Source organism: Knufia obscura (assembly GCF_036327395.1).
Source record: "Knufia obscura strain CCFEE 5817 isolate CBS 148926 chromosome Unknown scaffold_1, whole genome shotgun sequence".
In the NCBI taxonomy this organism is placed as follows: Eukaryota; Fungi; Ascomycota; class Eurotiomycetes; order Chaetothyriales; family Trichomeriaceae; genus Knufia; species Knufia obscura.
The window spans coordinates 4,122,862-4,141,038 of NW_027042687.1; the positions used below are offsets into that span (position 1 = coordinate 4,122,862).

The 18,177-nt window shown below is 50.7% G+C and overlaps 9 protein-coding genes across 9 annotated transcripts; 2 read left to right on the forward strand and 7 right to left on the reverse strand.

Moving 5' to 3' along the window:
* Window positions 1-1,451: 1,451 nt before the first annotated feature.
* PMZ80_001563 (uncharacterized protein) lies at window positions 1,452-2,124 on the reverse strand (the record flags this gene model as incomplete). Its single annotated transcript, XM_064870006.1, has 2 exons — window positions 1,452-1,946; window positions 1,993-2,124. 2 exons carry the CDS (start codon window positions 2,122-2,124, stop codon window positions 1,452-1,454), a joined length of 627 nt encoding a protein of 208 aa, XP_064735503.1.
* Window positions 2,125-2,769: 645 nt separating this feature from the next.
* On the reverse strand, window positions 2,770-3,180 carry PMZ80_001564 (uncharacterized protein; the record flags this gene model as incomplete). The annotated part of the gene is made up of 1 exon (XM_064870007.1): window positions 2,770-3,180. The coding sequence occupies one exon, from the start codon at window positions 3,178-3,180 to the stop codon at window positions 2,770-2,772; it is 411 nt and encodes a 136-aa protein (XP_064735504.1).
* A 767-nt stretch (window positions 3,181-3,947) lies between these two features.
* Window positions 3,948-4,365, forward strand: PMZ80_001565 (uncharacterized protein; the record flags this gene model as incomplete). Its single annotated transcript, XM_064870008.1, has 3 exons — window positions 3,948-3,950; window positions 4,002-4,118; window positions 4,171-4,365. The coding sequence occupies 3 exons, from the start codon at window positions 3,948-3,950 to the stop codon at window positions 4,363-4,365; spliced, it is 315 nt and encodes a 104-aa protein (XP_064735505.1).
* Window positions 4,366-4,553: 188 nt separating this feature from the next.
* PMZ80_001566 (uncharacterized protein) lies at window positions 4,554-5,516 on the reverse strand (the record flags this gene model as incomplete). Its single annotated transcript, XM_064870009.1, has 1 exon — window positions 4,554-5,516. The coding sequence occupies one exon, from the start codon at window positions 5,514-5,516 to the stop codon at window positions 4,554-4,556; it is 963 nt and encodes a 320-aa protein (XP_064735506.1).
* A 1,265-nt stretch (window positions 5,517-6,781) lies between these two features.
* Window positions 6,782-7,726, forward strand: PMZ80_001567 (uncharacterized protein; the record flags this gene model as incomplete). Its single annotated transcript, XM_064870010.1, has 2 exons — window positions 6,782-6,971; window positions 7,035-7,726. 2 exons carry the CDS (start codon window positions 6,782-6,784, stop codon window positions 7,724-7,726), a joined length of 882 nt encoding a protein of 293 aa, XP_064735507.1.
* A 1,135-nt stretch (window positions 7,727-8,861) lies between these two features.
* Window positions 8,862-9,854, reverse strand: PMZ80_001568 (uncharacterized protein; the record flags this gene model as incomplete). The annotated part of the gene is made up of 1 exon (XM_064870011.1): window positions 8,862-9,854. One exon carries the CDS (start codon window positions 9,852-9,854, stop codon window positions 8,862-8,864), a length of 993 nt encoding a protein of 330 aa, XP_064735508.1.
* A 1,550-nt stretch (window positions 9,855-11,404) lies between these two features.
* Window positions 11,405-12,604, reverse strand: PMZ80_001569 (uncharacterized protein; the record flags this gene model as incomplete). The annotated part of the gene is made up of 1 exon (XM_064870012.1): window positions 11,405-12,604. The coding sequence occupies one exon, from the start codon at window positions 12,602-12,604 to the stop codon at window positions 11,405-11,407; it is 1,200 nt and encodes a 399-aa protein (XP_064735509.1).
* A 994-nt stretch (window positions 12,605-13,598) lies between these two features.
* PMZ80_001570 (uncharacterized protein) lies at window positions 13,599-16,406 on the reverse strand (the record flags this gene model as incomplete). Its single annotated transcript, XM_064870013.1, has 1 exon — window positions 13,599-16,406. The coding sequence occupies one exon, from the start codon at window positions 16,404-16,406 to the stop codon at window positions 13,599-13,601; it is 2,808 nt and encodes a 935-aa protein (XP_064735510.1).
* Window positions 16,407-16,754: 348 nt separating this feature from the next.
* Window positions 16,755-17,933, reverse strand: PMZ80_001571 (uncharacterized protein; the record flags this gene model as incomplete). The annotated part of the gene is made up of 1 exon (XM_064870014.1): window positions 16,755-17,933. The coding sequence occupies one exon, from the start codon at window positions 17,931-17,933 to the stop codon at window positions 16,755-16,757; it is 1,179 nt and encodes a 392-aa protein (XP_064735511.1).
* Window positions 17,934-18,177: the final 244 nt, after the last annotated feature.

Consider the following 18,177-nt stretch of genomic DNA (forward strand, 5'->3'; position numbering starts at 1 on the left):
CAGCGAGAGGTCGATCACATTTGCGCAGAACATCTGGCGCCACATCCTGCTCTCGCCGCTTGTTTCATTAGCTCCACTGTTCACTAAATCGACGGCTAGTCAATGCGCGACGGAGGCGCATTCCCTGGCAGTGTGTTCGTCGATGTCTTCTCCTGCCGCAACCTTCTCAAACCAACAACACCACCTGCAAGCCACAGCACGGCGTTGAGACAAGCGAACGCCAAAAGAGCAATCCAGATCCGGCGCACATCCCCACGACGAGATGAGCCCAAATTTCCACCATGGTTCACACCTCGATCCGTCAGCTGCAGCGCCAACATAGTGATCCACAGCCCACACATCTGGAAGTCGATTAGGGTCTCGAGCACCCTCAGCTTTGGCCGCCGCTTCACTAGTTTCACGAAGAACTTCCACTTCGTTGTCAAAATCAAATGAATTGGAAGGAACGAGCAGCTTGCTGCGTGTCTGATGAGGCCGATGAGGAACCATCGGGACGCTGTGGACAGGTCGTCTTGGCAGGGGGAGTGTTGATCGGTATGACACGGCTTGTTTCGCTGTTCTTTGTCGAGGATTGTCGCTGTTAGACCTGTGGTTACCTGGAGGCGTCAGTGGAATCTTTGAGGTTGGTGGTTGCGTACGATTGCGAAGAGGACCTGCGAAGCTCGGATGAGGAGGTATGTCCTGGTTCTTGCTTGGTGATCTGGGCTGGCGCCGTCGACCATTTTCGATGTTTGCAATGCGGCTGGTTGGGAAGTTGCGGCGGCTCTTTCCCAGCGATGTGAACATTATATTGGCGATAGACATGGAGACGAGCTCATCTGTGCCACAGTCACTCGCTGTTTCATGGTGATTTGTGGTAAGTGGTCGTTAATCACGAGCTCGCGTTGAGTTGTCCCTCGAAAACTGGATGCGACCTGCTACTCGACGTGCCAGCATCAACACGATTTTGCGTTCTTGGTCACCGATTGTGCTGTCTGGCAAGGCAAACCATTGGCCATGACTGCGCACATTGCGGTCCGTAGCCGAATCTGGACGTTTGAGCTGATGGCAAGGTGCAGCTCGTGTACGATCCCAAAAGCAGCTTGCGGACCTTGGCGCAGTTGGTCTAACCAGATTTCTGACCTCAATCAGCCAGTTGGTGGCATGGTTGCCGGCTAGCCCGGTAAACTTCACCAGCATATACACTTAAGGTAGTCAAAGGATAGCACGAGGCTATACACATTGCAAAAGTGATCAACGACAGCTCCGACATACGACAAGCGGCCCTTGTGCAGGTATCTAGCTACTTCATCCTCTTCTGCGAAATGCCTTCCAAGCCACAGAGCCTTCAACTCATAATCTCTTACCATACAGGTATTGGTACAGGACCAACCAGCTCGCCTGACAGCAGTGGCCCATCTTCGTCGACCATTCACCTCACCACAATCCTGAGCTAGACAGTCATCGAGGTTCTATGGAATGGTAGAGGCAGGAAGCTCGGTTCTCTGAATATCGTCCTGAAGCTCAGCAGCTTGACGGAAGGCCGGTGTCCACCTGACCTTCGCTTCGGTCGCGCCAGCATCATCTCCAGCCTTGTGTTTGGGAGAAGGTCTGGCAAAGTCCGCACCTCCTTCCTGTCGAGATCGCACCATTGTAGCCCAGTCGGCAAAGGCACTCGCCATCCACAGCAGTATATTGAGGAAGACATCGACCCATGGCGCAGATTGCTGGGCTAATACCATCAGCATCGTGAAGATAGCTATCCATGCAAGACCAAGGCCGAAATCGAAAGCTATTGCCTTCTTCTGCCATCTATTCGGCCGCTCCAGTTTCTCCGCTGACTTGCAGACGGCGATCACTGATGAGGCAAAAGCGAACAACGAGATGCTGGCCAGCACTAGTATCGACACGTTGTATTCCTCGTGAGGCCCACGTAGCAGTACCAAGAACGAGGAGCAGAAAGTTTCCTAGAGTTGTCAGTGTTGCTCATGTCGCGAGGTCACCGTGACTTACGAATGACAGGACCACTTGAGCGAATCTCAATGAGCCTCTCACATACCGACGACTCATGAACTCCTGGAACTCGTTGATGAGACCTTTGAAGCGGCCGGCGAGGTGCATGACTGTCCCTCGGTCGGGGTCCATCCTTCTACTGTCAATGTGACTGTGACTTGCTGTGGCTGCTGGTAATGTGGATTTTCGTAGCTGAGAGATAAGGCCGTGAAACTGAGTACTTGTAGGCTATGGTATATTTGTGCAAGCGAGAGCTCGATGCCAGCCATCGCTTCGCCAGTGCAAGGGACCACAGGTCATGCGGCTTCCCGACAATGCAGTGGTACAACGATTTGCTTGCTCTCTCATCTTCTTTAGAACCAGGCAACACCCCTGGTGTCCTTGAGTACGATGCATGTGCATGAACCTTGGTGGAAGCTCCTCGGTTGTAGCATGCATTGTGATCATTGAGCGTGACGGGCGATTCGAGCGCGTGTGAAGGTACAGGGTACTGATTGTACTTCGCTCGCCACAATGAGCTGGAATCGCATTTGTGGAGTATCATATTACGTTGTTGTAAGTTCGGTAAATAGGTTGTGCTATTGGTACATGAAGTTGAAAAGGGTCAAACAAAATAGCTGACTCCGAATGCTGATCCAAAACTCAACCAAACTGGTTATGGTCTGACTAAGGATCGGACGATGCTTCAGGAGCATTGCAGCGCCTTGGTGAATCGTCAACCACATTCTGACCTCTTGCCATAAGCTCAGTGACATGATGACATAATCTCGATATCATCTAGCCAGGAGTCGAAATAGTATGCACAGTTCTCCTCTTGAACTTCTTCTCTCGCGACACCACCCAGCAGCCGATGATTGTGCTAGCCAACCAGAAGCAGCCACTAAGAAAAGCAAAACCGTACGCAGCTCTTCGTGTGTTGCAATCTCCACCAAGCGCGACCGTTGCGAAATCGCTCAGCTTGGTACTGCATTTTGTGCTTGAAAACTCGATGAGGAGGAAGGCGAACGCGATCCACCAGGCCACAGCCAGAATGAAGTCGAGCGGATAGTGCTTGAAAGTATGGCTGTGCGGAAAGAGTAGCATGAAAGCAATGACCACAGAGAAAGCGGACAATGTGAGCGAATAGAAATATTTGGCGCTAAAGTCCTCGATCTTCTTGTCTCTTTGACCGTGCAAGCTGAAGGCCATGATAACGAGAACAACCTATGGACTCATCAGTAAGCTGGGGCAGTAGAAATCCTGCATACCTACTCCGCCAGATATAATCTCCCCTGCTCTCAGGGTGGAGGACGTAACCTGGGACATGAGTCGGCCCATGTTGTTCGATGAATAGTATCGTAGTAAGTTGAGAGTCGATTGTTAATGTCCCTACCTGTAGATTAGGATGTCGTGGACGACACATTCCTGAAGCCATACCAGGAGCATCAGTCTTGATATAGGTCCCCATCGCGAACACAAAAAAGGCGAAGGCGTTCCTGCGAGTCGTCGTCAGTAGCGTAGCAAACAATGCCCTGTGTCACGATGCTGTAGGCAGCAGTTCTTGGTCGTGCAGTGCTTTTGGCTCCGTGCATCATCGATCATGGCGGAGGAACCTCATTTTCCGGTATGGACTGCTTTCATGGTGCAGTGATTATGAGGATTCTTCTATGCCTGTACTTGATTGTTTGGATGGGTACACCGAGCATAATCTCGTGCGCAAGTCATGTTGTTGACGCAAATCGAGAGATAAGCCTGGGAGAAGGAGGAGAAAATGCAAGTCGGAAACAACAACCAAAGATGATGCCCGTGCGCTCGCGCAATCACGTGCAGATAGGATCGGAGTTTCCTTGCCCCGAAAGCCGAGCACCGCAATTGCGTCGGTGATGTGGTACCACACTGGCATGTTGGCTGTAGCTGTGTCTTTCTCGTGAACAGCACTGAAAATACACAGAAGTCAAATTAGTCAAGCAGTCACCATGGTTAGTTGGAGCCTGTGAAGGTGGCTAATCTTGCGACTAACATAGGCGCAGGCATCAGAACTTCCAGCCTTCATTCTCGGCGCATTGACCTCAGTCGGAGGGACCATGGGCTATGTCCGCACCGGATCTGTACCTTCAATAGCAGCCGGTCTGACAGTAGGCGCTCTGGTGAGTCTATGTGCTTTTCATGCCCCCACCAGCAATGCTGACAGCAGAGTAGTACGGTCTCGGTGGTTACAGAATCCAAAAGAGACAGCCATACGGCATCGAGCTTGCCCTAATTGCTTCGATTATACTCGCGGGAAGCAGCATTCCTCGTGCGATCAGGACCGGAAAGCCGCTTCCTGCTGGCCTCAGTGTGCTGGCCGCAAGTGGACTGTTTGTGTATGGAAGAGCGTTTATGGCCAAAGTTTGAGGGAGACCGCAGCAGAATCAAAGGAAATGGATTGTGAAACTGTATAGGGTATCTCAAAAACAACACGAGTACTCCTGCAATGATAAGCCGAATCTTGGAGGGCGCGACTGGCGATTCGAGTTTGCAGGCACAACGTGAAAGCACCTTCCAAATCCTGTCCAGTCGCACAGTCGCACCTTCATACATGCTTACGACAAATCGTGCTCATCAGCCTCCTGCTTCGTCTCGCCCGTGGCACCTTCGTCCTGCCCGCCCCCTTTGCCTCGCTTCCCACGGCGTTTCCTCTGCTTTCCAGAAGAAGTATTTTCAGATTGTGCCTGATCTTGTGCTTCAGACTTGATTTCGTTCTTTTCGGCCTTTGGCTTTTTCTTCTTGATCGACATTGGATTCGGAGCTTTTGGCTTTTGCGTTCGTCTCGCATTCTGTCCACCACTTCTCTCATCATCCTCGTCGCTTTCGTCGTCTTCTCGTCCTCGCTTGACACCTCGAGCCGCCCCACCGACGCCGTCTCTAAACTTGTCCTTCTCGATTCCTCGTATCGCTCTTTCTGTCGCGACGCTGGGCTGTTCCAATTCCATAATACTTTTCTTGACATAGACAATCGGCACACCAGGTATCATCCTAGCATGATTCCGCACATCCACATCTGGTTGACCTGCTCTCAGCTTCTTTCTGCGTTCTGTATCGAGCTTCTGCCGCTCCTTCGGGTCTTTGATACCTTCGTCCCAGTCCGCAGCCGCGAGGATATAGTGGTTTTTGTTCTTTCGCTGCTCATTGCCCTTGGCCTGCCCGCTTATCAGGTCCAGTATACACTCTGCTTCTGGCACCACACCTCTCTCCTGACCTTCAGCATCCTTGTGCTTGCAGTATCGCAAAGGGATCTCTGTTGGTGGAGGCAGGTACGCGGGCCGACCGTCTCTTCCCCTGCCAGAATAACCTTCCATCACTTTCGCAAGCGTACATTGTGTTATATAGGGCATCACCTTGCCATGTAGAGTGTTTTCAAAGAACTGATATGTAGGCATCGAAAAGGCGTGTATTGCACGTAAGCAGTCAGATGTTATCAGTACTTGATATGGCTCGCGGAAAGCATAGTGTAGCTGGTAGATGTGCATGATCTTGCGAAACCTCTTCGACCTTTTCGCCTTCATGATGAATATGAATGTGGGTAGCTCGTCACTCTGCGAAGGGCTTGGGCAGAGTGTTCAGCGAGACAGAACTGCTGGACAGGTACGAAGGTGTGCTCCTTGCTCTGCGTAATATCGGCATCCAGTTTATCAGCGCTCGAGACTTTGGAGTTTTCGAATGCGACCACGACAAATTTGGGGATCTACAACCGAGGAGCCGCCGACGGCTCCGCTTGTTATCGCCTCAGGCATGACGCCCTTACTTGTTTGGGAGAGCCAGGCATCTAGGCTGTATTTATCGCTCCTGCCTTGACTTCACCTGTGTCATCTCATACCTGGAAAGACTGTCGCGGTCTCGAAAAGGCCATCACGGCCATCATCTCGAGGCCTCGGGCATCTCTTTACGGTCGAGCCTTATGTTTCAAGCGATAATCAAGGCAAGCGCCTAAAGAGCAAGCTTGTCGTTCAGACGCTTGTCCTCTTCGAATTAGCGCCTCGCGTTTCAGGAGTTGAGAACCACTCATTCCTTCTACCGCCATGAAACGTGAGGAAGCTCCTGCATAATCTACCTCATCTTGACCGCAGAACATTCGCCTCTCTATGCTTTACTTCGACGGTCTTGGTCACCAGCTTCTCGACCATGCCGAGCAATCACGCCTGTTTGAAACTAAGGATGAAGCTCTTGACCTCAGGCGCGAGAAACGCTGCACCTCAAGCCAATCGTTACTATTCCTGGCTTGGATCTCATCATGATGCTCGACAGTCTCTTCAACATCCTGTGCGACTGCTGAGCGCGCATCCATGAAGCCAGGAATACCCTCGAGCCGCACGAGGATCATGCTCTTAGCGCGACCTGGACTTGAAGAACTGCTATGTCCCTTCTGACCTCAACAACTTCGATGCTTATGCTAACGTCCATTTCCTTCACCTCAGCAGTGCTATTCAAGCTATTCTGCCATTAGGCAGTTCTATTGTTCGCTTTCCTTATTGTTCCTATTGTGCCTCAAGCCAATCATTCATCGTGACATTCCGCTCAGCCCAGATCTATCATTCATATTTGCGGTTCCTCCAGCTTCGACCTACGAAACCAATCATTACCAGGGACCGATCTACTCAAATTTACAAAAGCAGGATTCAAGAGATCGACCTATCAAGCAGATCTATATCTCAAATTCAGAGAACAATTCTCGAATCACCCCTCAGATCTACCGAAGTCAATCATTACAGATTCAGATACCAACTCACACCACTCGTTCGCAACTTGCTCAGTCATCCATCGCTGGTCCGATATGGCGCTTTTTAAGAGCAAATCCCTAGCCGGCGCAGGATACGTCGTGCTCAACATAATCCGAGCCATGAACATCACAGCGCTCCTAGCAGTCATTGCAGCAAGCAGTGTCATGCTAGTCAAGATGTTCAACACAAAGTCATTCTTTTTCTTCGATGCTGTCGAGAACCTCATCCGGATGGTCATCTCAGGTACGTCACACGAATCCAGCAAAACCATCTCTGTGCCACAATTTGTGCTAACGCGTTGCTCAGGTTTTCTCCTCCTAACAGAAACACCACTTTTCAAATCCTACTTCAGCCGCAACTGGCCACTCTTTAGCCCCCAATCCGGCTTCGTCATGCTCGGCACAGCCCAAATCCTCCTCGGCAACGGCGTCCTCGCAAACCTCAACAAGACGAATGCGTCCCAAAAGTCCCTCGGCATGGCATTCTGGCGCCTCATCATCGGCAGCGGAATCACAATCTTCGTCATGGGCTTCATCAACATCCTCGCATCGTACATCTTCCGAGATACAACACTCATCCTGACTGCAAGACAAGTCCGCAGCAACGGTGCAGTAGCAGGCCACAAACTCGAAGTTGAAAGCAGCGTTGGCGGCAGCACACCGAAGAGCAACAGAAAGTCCTTCCATCAACGCGTCAGTCGGATCTTCACCAAGCCTGGGGCGAACAGAGACAGTCTACCGAGCTACAAAGCACAGACATACATGTCTCAAGTCCAGAGTCCAGTCCCACCAATGCCAACAATGACACCAACGCAATTCACACATACACAGAACGGCAACCTCCGCATGCCAAACGAGCACGACTACAGACCGGACGAGAAGTGTGCGCAGAGTCCTGGTGCTGCGTCGAGCAAGTACAGTATCAACACGAGGGGCGATGACCTGGCAAGACCAGATCTGGCGCATCATCCGGCTATGACGGGTGGGTATGCACGGTAGAGTCGTGCTTCACTCATTGGTTCGAGAGTGCCGTCTTCGTGTTACACTGGGAGGGTCTCGCGCAAGTCTACGATCAGGTCGGCGAAGTCGAAGTCGAGGTTTCCGGTGAGACCTATGTCGCCGATGGATTTCGGGAGGCTGGTGGGGAGTAACCCTTATGTTGCGATTTGAGTTATCGTGATGAGCATATGCAACATGCTGTCTTATGACGGGCCATTGCCACTATTGACTGTGTGGAGGTTTGAAGTAGGAGTTGAGGAGCCGAGGCAGAATGAAGGTAGCAGAGGTGGTGTCAACGACTTTCCTTAACAATTATATTAAGATACCCGGGACTGGCAAAATATGTGATGGCGTTACAGGGGCAATACTACAGAACATACACTTTCGGTGATGTCCACGGCTGGAAGAGCCAGCAGAGATGGCCTTGGCTTCTGGGACCAGCTCATGAGGCCCTTGATGCTTGAGAAAGTCCTATACGAGAAATGCTCCCGCGATACTACAATCATTTGGATGAGCACCGGTAATCAAAACACGATCTTTGGAACATGTTTTTGTTCTTGTATCTATGTTTTGGCTGATGCTCGTCATGCTTTGCCATCTCGTTTCGTGCTGAAAGCGAGCTCCGAATGGGACATTCGGGCTCAGTGTCTGGTAGAGGCCCTAGAGACCCTGTCACCCACCAAATCCACCGGAGTGAGCGCCAGACCTGCCTGAATTAATGCTTAGAACGCTGTGAGGACTGTATGGTATGACTGTAGGATAAGTGTTGTGGAGGTGGTAGGGTTGGTGGTGGCCGGAGCTGCGCATGTCCAATGACAGGGTCGTAGTTGCCAAACAACGCTCAGTCGGTTGGACCGGCGGGTGCCTGTCTCCACGAATTATTCGGTAAACCAAGTCTACCTGAGAGCCTCGCTGAGCATACGTAGCGCTCTGAATCTTCAATGACGGCTGTAGTGTTGTCTCCACGAGTGACTCATGGGTCCAGACTTGTCATGTATTGCCAACCAAGATGCCGGGTATTAGTGAAGACTAGTGTCGCAGCTGGGAGAGATCCAGCGAAGCCGGCAGCTTGGCGGGTTATCATCCGCAAGCAAGAGATGAGGCCAGGCTATCACCATCGACTTCGGACCTAGCACTATTGGCACGTCAGCCACATCAGCTCGTCGTGCATTGGTATGAACTTGGTCAGGCCAAATAAGTCTCCCACCAATTTCTTCGTCTCTTCATCAGCTTGACCACAGAATGCCAGTATGCACAGACATTTACTGTTGCTTGGATTGCCCACAATCTCGGATTCGAACATCAAGATAGATTCGACCGTGTTAAAGGGGTATTGACACGTCTTCTTGTGCTCTGGAAGTCCGATAGTGAGCTCCTCTAGGCTAATCCAGATCCTGTTGCACAATCGAAAGTGGAGGCTTTTCGCAATAGAGGGGTATTCTGGGTTGTCTTTCTGAAACAGAATATCTGGACTCGACGATTGGAAGCAGCCTCGGGCGTGGCCATATGTGTAGTGAATGAGGTGCTGGGAGCCGAATGTCCGTCGAATCCTGGTGCTGAGGGAAGGTTCATAGAAGCTGACAGGTTTCTCCATGATGGACCCGTCCGCAAGCTGTATCTTCCGTGTCTTCGAGGAAACACGTTCTTTCTCGAGCATGACGCGACATGGGCTGCCATCTGCTTGAGTGCTTCGTTGAAACGTGACTACCTTGTCACCATGGTCTTCGTTCAGACTCCCTTTGATGCAGGAGTGGAGAACTGTATCGAACCAGGCTAGAGCGGCGCATGCTTTCGTGTATCTCGAATTGGGGTCTTTCACGTATCGGAGGGTTATGAAAGACCCTTTGAGGGCAGAGCCGCCGTGGTCTGGGCACAACACAAGTTTGTCGACGTCGATCTGGCCATTGCATCGAAGGGTCAGGCCCGTACGTGCGCATGTCCGACACACGTGGACACTGACTCGCGTCGGGAGGCCCTGGATGTACGATCCCAGGATCTTGAACGTGATAGGCGATACCAGATTTATCGTCAAGTAGTAATCAGCCACGTGCACATCAGTAACGACGAAGACCTGGTTATCATCGACTGGCTGGGTGACGTTGCCGGATTGGTCCACGAGTCGGACCATTTTGCATGAAGTAGAGGCTGGTGTTGTGGATAGAGTGGACGAAAAAGGACTTTTCAGCGCGGATGGTGGGCATGCGGTGGGAAGCAGAGAGGTGTAAGTAGTCTTGGATGATATGATGCCATCTATGCTCAACCTTAACGACCGTGAAGGCATCAGATCTGATCGACACTCTGACTTTACTCTCAAGCCAGCAAACCTGAAGTGAGCCCCAACAGAAAGAAGGATCAATGCGTTGAGTGCTTGTCGCATGGTGGACGTTGTTCTCGATATCTGATGCTAAGTAGAATCGTGACAGGTGCAACGCATGATGATAGGCTTGCTACCTTCACTGCTTAGCAGATCGGTATGTCCACATCAGCAACAGTGCTCTTCCGGTCGCTGACTGCCATGCGCGGCGTTTCAAAAATCACTCTGCAACCCATTCACGCTCCCAATGTCTTCGTAGGTCATACGCGTCAAAAGTATCAGCCTGGGCAAGGAAAGATCGATGAGCCAAGAATTTGTCGTTCTCTGCGTGTCCTGTACCAGAATCTGCGAAATACTCATACCAGCTGAGAAGGTCCTGGATCCGGTCGAATCGATGAGCTGGTCTGTCGCTGTGACTTGCGGCAGCCGCTCGACGCCCAGTAACCATTCCCAGAACTATGCCTTCGACGTTGAGCCAAGCACCATTGCAGAGTCGAAAGTGTAGGCTCTTCGTGATCTTTGGATTGTCGTTGTGATTCTTGATCATGACGTCGGGTTTGCCGGAGCAGATACATCCCTTGCGGTGTTGAAAGTCTCACAACCTGTCTCAATCCCTTCGAAATATGACGAGAGCCTGTTCCCTAATATGGTTCTTTGGGGAACGCCTGAAGGTAATGAAATGCCCCGATCCTGCCACTTCTGCCCGACGACAGAGCGCTTTTGCAGACGAAGTCGTTAAGCAATAGAGGGTGGATTCGTGCGCTGAATGCATCGAGACATTTCTGGAAGTATTCAACGGGATCTTTGTAACCAGCAGACTTTGCTGAGCTTCGTACGTGCTGGCTTACACCGGTTAGCTTGTAGGATCTTCTGCATTGGCTCGCATACGTAGTTCCTGCCTTGGCAAGGTGACGTTGGCACATTCTGGGTGCTTGAATTCGAAGCTGACCATCACATTCGAGAGTAATGGATGACAAGAAGCAGCCGTGGCAGGCACAGAAGACCCCTGTCTCTGGTTCGAAATAAGCAGGGGTTAAGGCCTTTCTCGATGAATAAATCTGCACATCCTTTATGGTCGTCGTGAACGGTCGCTCCGGTGGCCAAGCTGAGTTGCGAGGGCCACCCGACATGTCTTCGATGAGTTTATCCACTTTGTGCACAACCGCTTGAAAGCAGATGAGAAAGGTGCATGAAGATTCGTTCATGCCGAGATTCGGTTTGCTGCGCGAAGAAGTATCGAGTTTGGACTGCCGCAGACTTCGTTGGTTGAGTGTAGAACAAGGATAGTGCGAACTGAGACATCAGCTCATCAGACATAGTCACTAACACGTCATGGGTTTCATCGTTGTTCATGGTTGTTGAGTTCATGCCCAAGCTCCAATCAGGCTCATCAAGAACGCTCCCAAGAAGACCAAACTGAATGCAACCATTCTTCGATTTCCTTTGAGTACTTTCCAGCTCTCGTCACTGAGAAAGTCTTCACTCAGCAGATCTACCAAGCTCGTGTACGTCAGCAGACCCGCACTCACGGCGTTCATGATGCCCACAACAAGCAAGCCAGTTGTACTGTCTGGATCGTACAGATCGCTGGTTGCGATGCCGATGGCTTGTCCAATAGGAGTGGTGCAGCCATAAGCTAGTGCCATCAACCAAGGCTGCAGAGCTCGATTCTTGGTCCATGGCACAGTCGCTATGCGGGACCCCAGTGCAAGACCTTCGAAAAGCTGGTGGAATGCAATTGCAACAAGTAGGATAGTCATGTCTGAGCCAACACTTACAGCCAGAGACATGCCGATGAAGACGCTGTGGAAGAGAATACCAATCTCGAGCAGGACGCACTGAAGGGCTGCTTTATTGCGCTTCTGATCTTCGGAAAGGATGACCACTCCTGCGAGCTCCGGATCATGCTTGTAAGTCGCTGTGGCTACTTGAGCAGATTCGTCAAGGTCGACATCCTGGTCGTCAATGGGGGCTACCCGGTCTTGATCAGATCTATCTTGGCTGACCATGCGACCAAAACCTCTCCCATTGCTATATGTCCTGCCTGGCTTTGATCGACCGTATAGCGGACCTAGTTGTTCTGCACCTCCAACATGAGTCGCAATGCCTCTCGAGCGTGTTGGCACGGTCACTGGTTTCTCATGGTGCTGCTCCGCGAGCATCGTTGCAGAGCAGCAATTCCGGCCAGGGCTGAGCAGCATCTCAATCGATGTGATAGCAAAGACTGATGCCAGCGCTATGGCGCCAGTCATGGCCGGATAACTCTCAGTCCAAAATTGAGGTAGGCATGGGTTGGTCAGCGAGACGAATGCGGTAGGAAGCAGATGAACGAATGCTGTTGCGATAAGTACGCCAGTGCCAAAATGCCGTACCACGAAGAGAAACTTGAGCGGAAGGCGGAGCCGTGGGATCCTGGCAACGATGAGCGGAAAGGCGCAAGCGGAGGCGGACACCGCTAGGATAGTGAAGAGTGCTCCTATTTGCAGGGAGAGGTTGTACTGTCCCGAGCTTTCGCCTGAGCTACAGATCAGATCCTCCTGCCTCCGTCCTAGTGCTCGTGTCATGACGAATATTGGCGTTACGAATGCTCGGGTGGATGTTCCGTCACAGAGACAACAGGTATAGGATATTGTGGCATGGATTCGAGGTAGACAACCAGGTCGTCGACAGTCGAGGAAATACTAGGTAAAGATCGTCAGCTCGCGAAGACGCGTTCATGCTGACCACGAGGAGCAATAAGATTCGTCTGAGCGTTCGGGCGTGGCCGGAGCCACTTACTCCAGTATTTTCGCCATACCGCCCGCCTGCCAAGTGCTCGGCAGAGGCCTGTGCGGATGCATCTCCAAGTCAAGGCTGCCACGACTGGGACGAGATGCAGCTTCGCGTGGTTCATAGAACGCGACGAATTGATGAAGAAATGCACATCCTACAATAATGATTAGCTTTGTACGAATGAATTTCGGCGACACAAGAAGCAGCTACCAACAGACCTCGATGAGCAAGGAAAGAAGGACCCGAAGGATGTTGCACGTCAAGACTCTAACAGTTCTTAGCGTCTTGGCACTGACCGCTTTGCTAGTACGGCCTGCAACTACATCCAGTTGCGTAGTCAACTGCTCGGGTCCACGCGAGGCAAAGATGCTGATGCTGAGAATCCATATGTCGTCGTCCTTATCTCCGTTAGTCGATTAGGGAGTACATCTATGTATCTTGACAATACGCATGGATCAATCGTCATGAATGCCAACGATTTGGTTCACAAGACGCTCTGCGCTATCTGATTGTCTATCTATGCTTGGTGTCCATTGAAACAATCACCACCAACGGTAAGTTTGTACCAAGCTTCCCCGTACAGGCCGGGACGCCTCCAATGGGACAACTAACCAGTCCCTCAGCCACCGGCTTCTCCTATCGAGAAATGTTTGATCTTGTGTATCCCACCACTTCAGCAAACGTTCGGCTGCAACCGACTACTGCTCACAGTGATCGGTGCTCATCTCCTCTAATCTCTCTACCATGGCGTAGATCTATCCAGTCGCGAGACTGGCATCGGTAGCCTCAGAAGCGCCCACTCAAAGCCTTCTTCTTCATGTCATCGCTGAAGTATTGCACGTACTTGGAGTTTGCGAAAAATGCCCGGTCTTCTTTGAGGTATGGTGCTGAAGCTTTGTTCATGATGTCTGACCTCAGATGATCATCAATCTCCTCGAACCATGCGGCTCGTGTCCCGTCTGGTTCGAGGTGTGAGTGTGGACGTCCGGCCAAGCGCTCCATGCTCTGCTGCGCAAGGCGAGGAAAGTACTGCTTTTGGTATTCCGTATAGCCGAAAGCCCGGTCATCCATCCACATGTGCATGGTCGGATGCTCACGAGGTGGTTTCCCATTCCCAGTCTTCGGAATTTTAGTGCTTGGCAGCGGGAGTACCTCCTTGCCAACAAGTGTCTTGTCAAACATTAGTTTGGAGTTCTTAACTTTGTCAAGTTCTTGAGTGAGAGCAACATGAGGTCCACCCAAGATCTGACTCAAGAATTGACCGACAAGTGGGAGGATGATGCGTGACGTGGTATCAAGACCAACAAGTCTAGCCTCGGGGTGACCAACAGAGACATCACTCTGAACATGAGCTTCAATCCTTAAGAAGTAGCCAACGACCCAAGGCAAGCGAGATTCGTCCACGTGATCTCGGTAGTCGTCGTTAAGACACTCGAGAAGTTTTGGTCGGCAGAGCTTCTCGAGAGTTCGCAAAATAGACCAGCAGCTGCAATGAAAAGCGAAATAGTCGAAGGTAAGAACGGGCAGTTCCCGCGAGACAGATTCTTGCATCGCCGTGAGCAATTCCACCGGAGAAAGTTGTCGAACAGTTGCCTCATCACCTGCGGACTTGACTTTGGCATTGAGCATCTTTTCAACCGTATCTGGGTCCCAAACAGGCCGCGTCTCCGCATTCATATTCATTTTGAATCCTCCATCGTCGCAGTATCGCGGCTCAAGAGCCAGCAAGAGATCTCCAACCTCCTGCAGAAGTCTTGCCCCGCTCTTCTTACGCTTGAAATGTTTGAATTGACTCTCTCGACTCTTCTCCTTGGAATATCGATCAAGTGGAGCTCCCATACACAACTCGAAACGCTTGTAGAAGTCTCTGGGTGACTGAGGTCTACCGTTACTGAACAAGCACTCCACTGCATGTACATCCATGAATGATTCCATATCAGGCCATTCGACTTCGCAGCTCTTCTCTTGTCGAACAGCATTGTAGAGATGAGCCATGAACATCCCCGAACCCCATGAATTCATGTAGGAAAGGCCACAGTTTGACATCATCAGACGAACATGGAAGGCCATCAGACCACACAATATTGGGTGCTGGCGCAAGACACGAAAGTCTTCTTTTGGGAAATTTGCTTGTGACATGTGCCTCTTGACAACGGCGTTGTAACCATCGGTAAGGATCCATTGGTCGATGACATGCATCAACACCTTTTGCACCATAAAGTCCTTCTGAATTGGCCAGCTTTCGTTAGGACAGCCCTTGCGATTGTTGATTGCTGCTTGAACACTTGCTCTGGCATCGTGTCCAACGAGTTGCATCTGTGTGAAGGGCACCTCAGTCGAATTTCCCAAGATGTGGCGAACATTCAAGACCATCCTCGCTACAAAAGTCGTCCATATTGGCACTTTTCTTGTGTTTGTGATGTGGCGCACGCTTTTGAGAAACTCATCTTCGACTGGAAGCCTCTCCGTGTAATTAGTGAGCAATCGACATTCTTGGAACATGTTGATCAGGTCGGCCATCTCGTCCTCTGAACGATCGAGGAATACCCCATCATCCAACACCATGAACACGTTGCTGAACAACGACTTGGGGAAGGGGTTATACGGTACAATATATTTCTCCTGTGATGGAAAATAATCGGCCATCTCGGTAAGATATTCGCGCATATCGTAAAACAACCATCGGACAGTTTGACGCATGCTCGGATGCCACGACTCTCGACATCCCTCTTCTTGGTAGACGCCTGCGACGTCCATTAGCTTGCACTTGATCTCGTACAGCATTGTCAATATTGTTTGAGGTGTTTCGTTAGGGAACTCGGCGAAGAAATCCTCCTCGAGCCGACGAACGAGGTCGGTAGCGCAGTCGGCTGTGACTGAAACGGAGATGAGGTCCATCTGGCCAGCCAGATGTTTCGTCCAGAGCTCTTCGACAAACGTCCCAATTCGATTCATATCGGTATACAGTGTGAAAGCTGCAAAGGGTAACTTCATGAAGTCCTTCATAGGCTGTGCCTTGACGAGAACCTTTTTTTCTGCGGAGGGCGTAGGTGCTTGAGCTGCTGTCACTTTTTCGAACTCTTCCGACTCTTCCTGAAGCTCTAGGCCAGCAAACATGTTCGATAGATTGAGGTCTACTTGTGCATCAACGTTGGCTTCCTGTAGGCTATGTGGTTCCGGAATCGCATAGACTTGCTGCAAGATCCCGACGAAATGAGCATGGCCATCCTCGGTTGGAGGCGCATTTTGTTCGTTGTTCTGAAACCAGGCATTGCTGTCTCTGCGAGCTCGTATAGCGCGTGTAATGACTGCCAGCACTGCTTGCGAGACCTTGGAGGGTGGTTTGAGATGTTTGACAATGTGCAAGGCCAGAGTTGTGAAGTCGTTGATAGGAATGGTGTATTCTGGTGGACCTGTTGAGTGCGTTTTGCGCTTAGACTTGGTCTTGGGCTTGGGTTTGGGCTTCTGAGTGCCTGATGTGGCTTGGAGTATATCGAAGCCGAGAGCCTTAGCGGTCACAGCGAGCCATGTTGCAATTCGATCTGTGTCCTCTTTGTATTGCTTGTAGGTACTGCGTAGATGCGGTGGCAGCATCTCGATTTACGTTATGATTGTCAGGAAAGATCTGTCTGAGCGTAGTTTCAACCATTAACCGCTTGTTGGCAGGCTTGTCGTCAGGTAAAAGCATCTGCAGGAAAGATGCTGAGAGGCCGAGATGTAAGAAAATAGATCTGTTGAACAGTGCCAAGTGCAGACAGGTATCAGGATATATGGTTTTCCCGAAGTCACACTAGCATGCACGTGACTGCTGTGAAGATTATGCGAAAATAGTGAAAGACTGAATACTTGCATACTTCAGGTCTGCCGTTTTCGACAAAATCTCTTATGCCATAAATCTGCATGCTTGTTCTTAAGGCTGCTCTGATTTCTCGAAGCAGTCCATCAAAAAGTCTGCTGTCGATTCTTCCACCACGCAGCAAATGGTAGCTTCCATTCTGTCATCCTCAACGAATTGTGGAAGATATCGAAGTCGACCTTCTGCAGCCTATCGAGCCACATCTGCGTGCTAATAGCTGGTCCCATGATCGTCCCGTATGCTCTCTCAAGGTCTTTCTTTCGTGCATCCTGTGATTGGCCTGCTTGCTGTGAGACCTCATATGCATGACCCTCGTCATGTTGATGCTCGAACTCATGATCTGGCTCTTCATTTGACTTGATCTCCTTAAGCAGCGATCGAGCTGTGATGAGGTGATCCGATGCGCGGGTCGCGACGGTGAAGATGGCATCTTTGAGTCCTTGAGCATTACCACCATTGCGAAAGATATCCTCCTCGCTGACACCACTCTGGGACATCACATCATAGGGCAAGTTCACAATCCGTTGGCGATCTCGAGTCATTGGTAAGCCCATTCCAGCTGGATTGTTTGAGTGCGAGTTTGGTGGAGGAGGAAACGCAAGCAATGGGACTCCACGCAGAACTGCAGCTATGCCCACCGCCTTTCCAACATGCGAGGCAACATGGTCCGCTGTCAATGAGTTCAACGGCAGCGCGGAAAGGGTCAGATATAGCAGTGTTGAGTAAGTCGACTCAGCATAGGTCTCTAATGCGGAGATGTTGGTAAAGGCAGGTCGTGTCAATGCCTGGTCCCTAGCGCTAATGATCTTCTGAAACCAGGTCTTGTTGAGCTTAATGCCGGTATCCTGCATATAGGAAGCCAGTAATACAGCTACAGGCTCCTCTGGAGGGTTCCCAGCAAACGTCTTGTTGATAGTATCTTTCCAGAACTGATGCCGCATTTGCCCAATAGTGGTATTCGAGACAATGTCAGGTATTCGAGCTATTTCGATATTGAAAGCTCGAATTGCTAGGTAGGCTGGTAATGCATGAGGTTGGACGAAATGTGATAGCGTATATGATGGTGAGTCGGACTTTCTGACGAGGTCCGAGCAATATGCTTGAGCAGCTTTCGCTTCGGGACTTGTCAGAGAGACTGGTGCTACATTTAGTTTAGGAGTTGTTGTGAAACGCCTTCGACATTGGGCAAAGAAGGACCGAGCTTCTGATGGGGTTCTCCGTGAGCTTGCTTGGTGTACTCGGGCGAAGAAATAGTCTGGTATCATGTTTGGCTATGTCGATAGCAAATAAGATTCCAACTTCTGCTATCACAATGACTGGGTAGACCACTTAACCAGATTCCATACGAGTATTGAGCCTCTCTCTCTATTTTTTGCGTGATGCTATCGAAGCAGAGCCATCGACATCACTGTTCTCTTTTTGGTCACGTGCTGAGGTGGAAATCGCCTGACGCGCTCGCACGCGTCGTGGCATTCGACGTGTTCGGCTCTGGAAGTCCTCAGTTTTTGC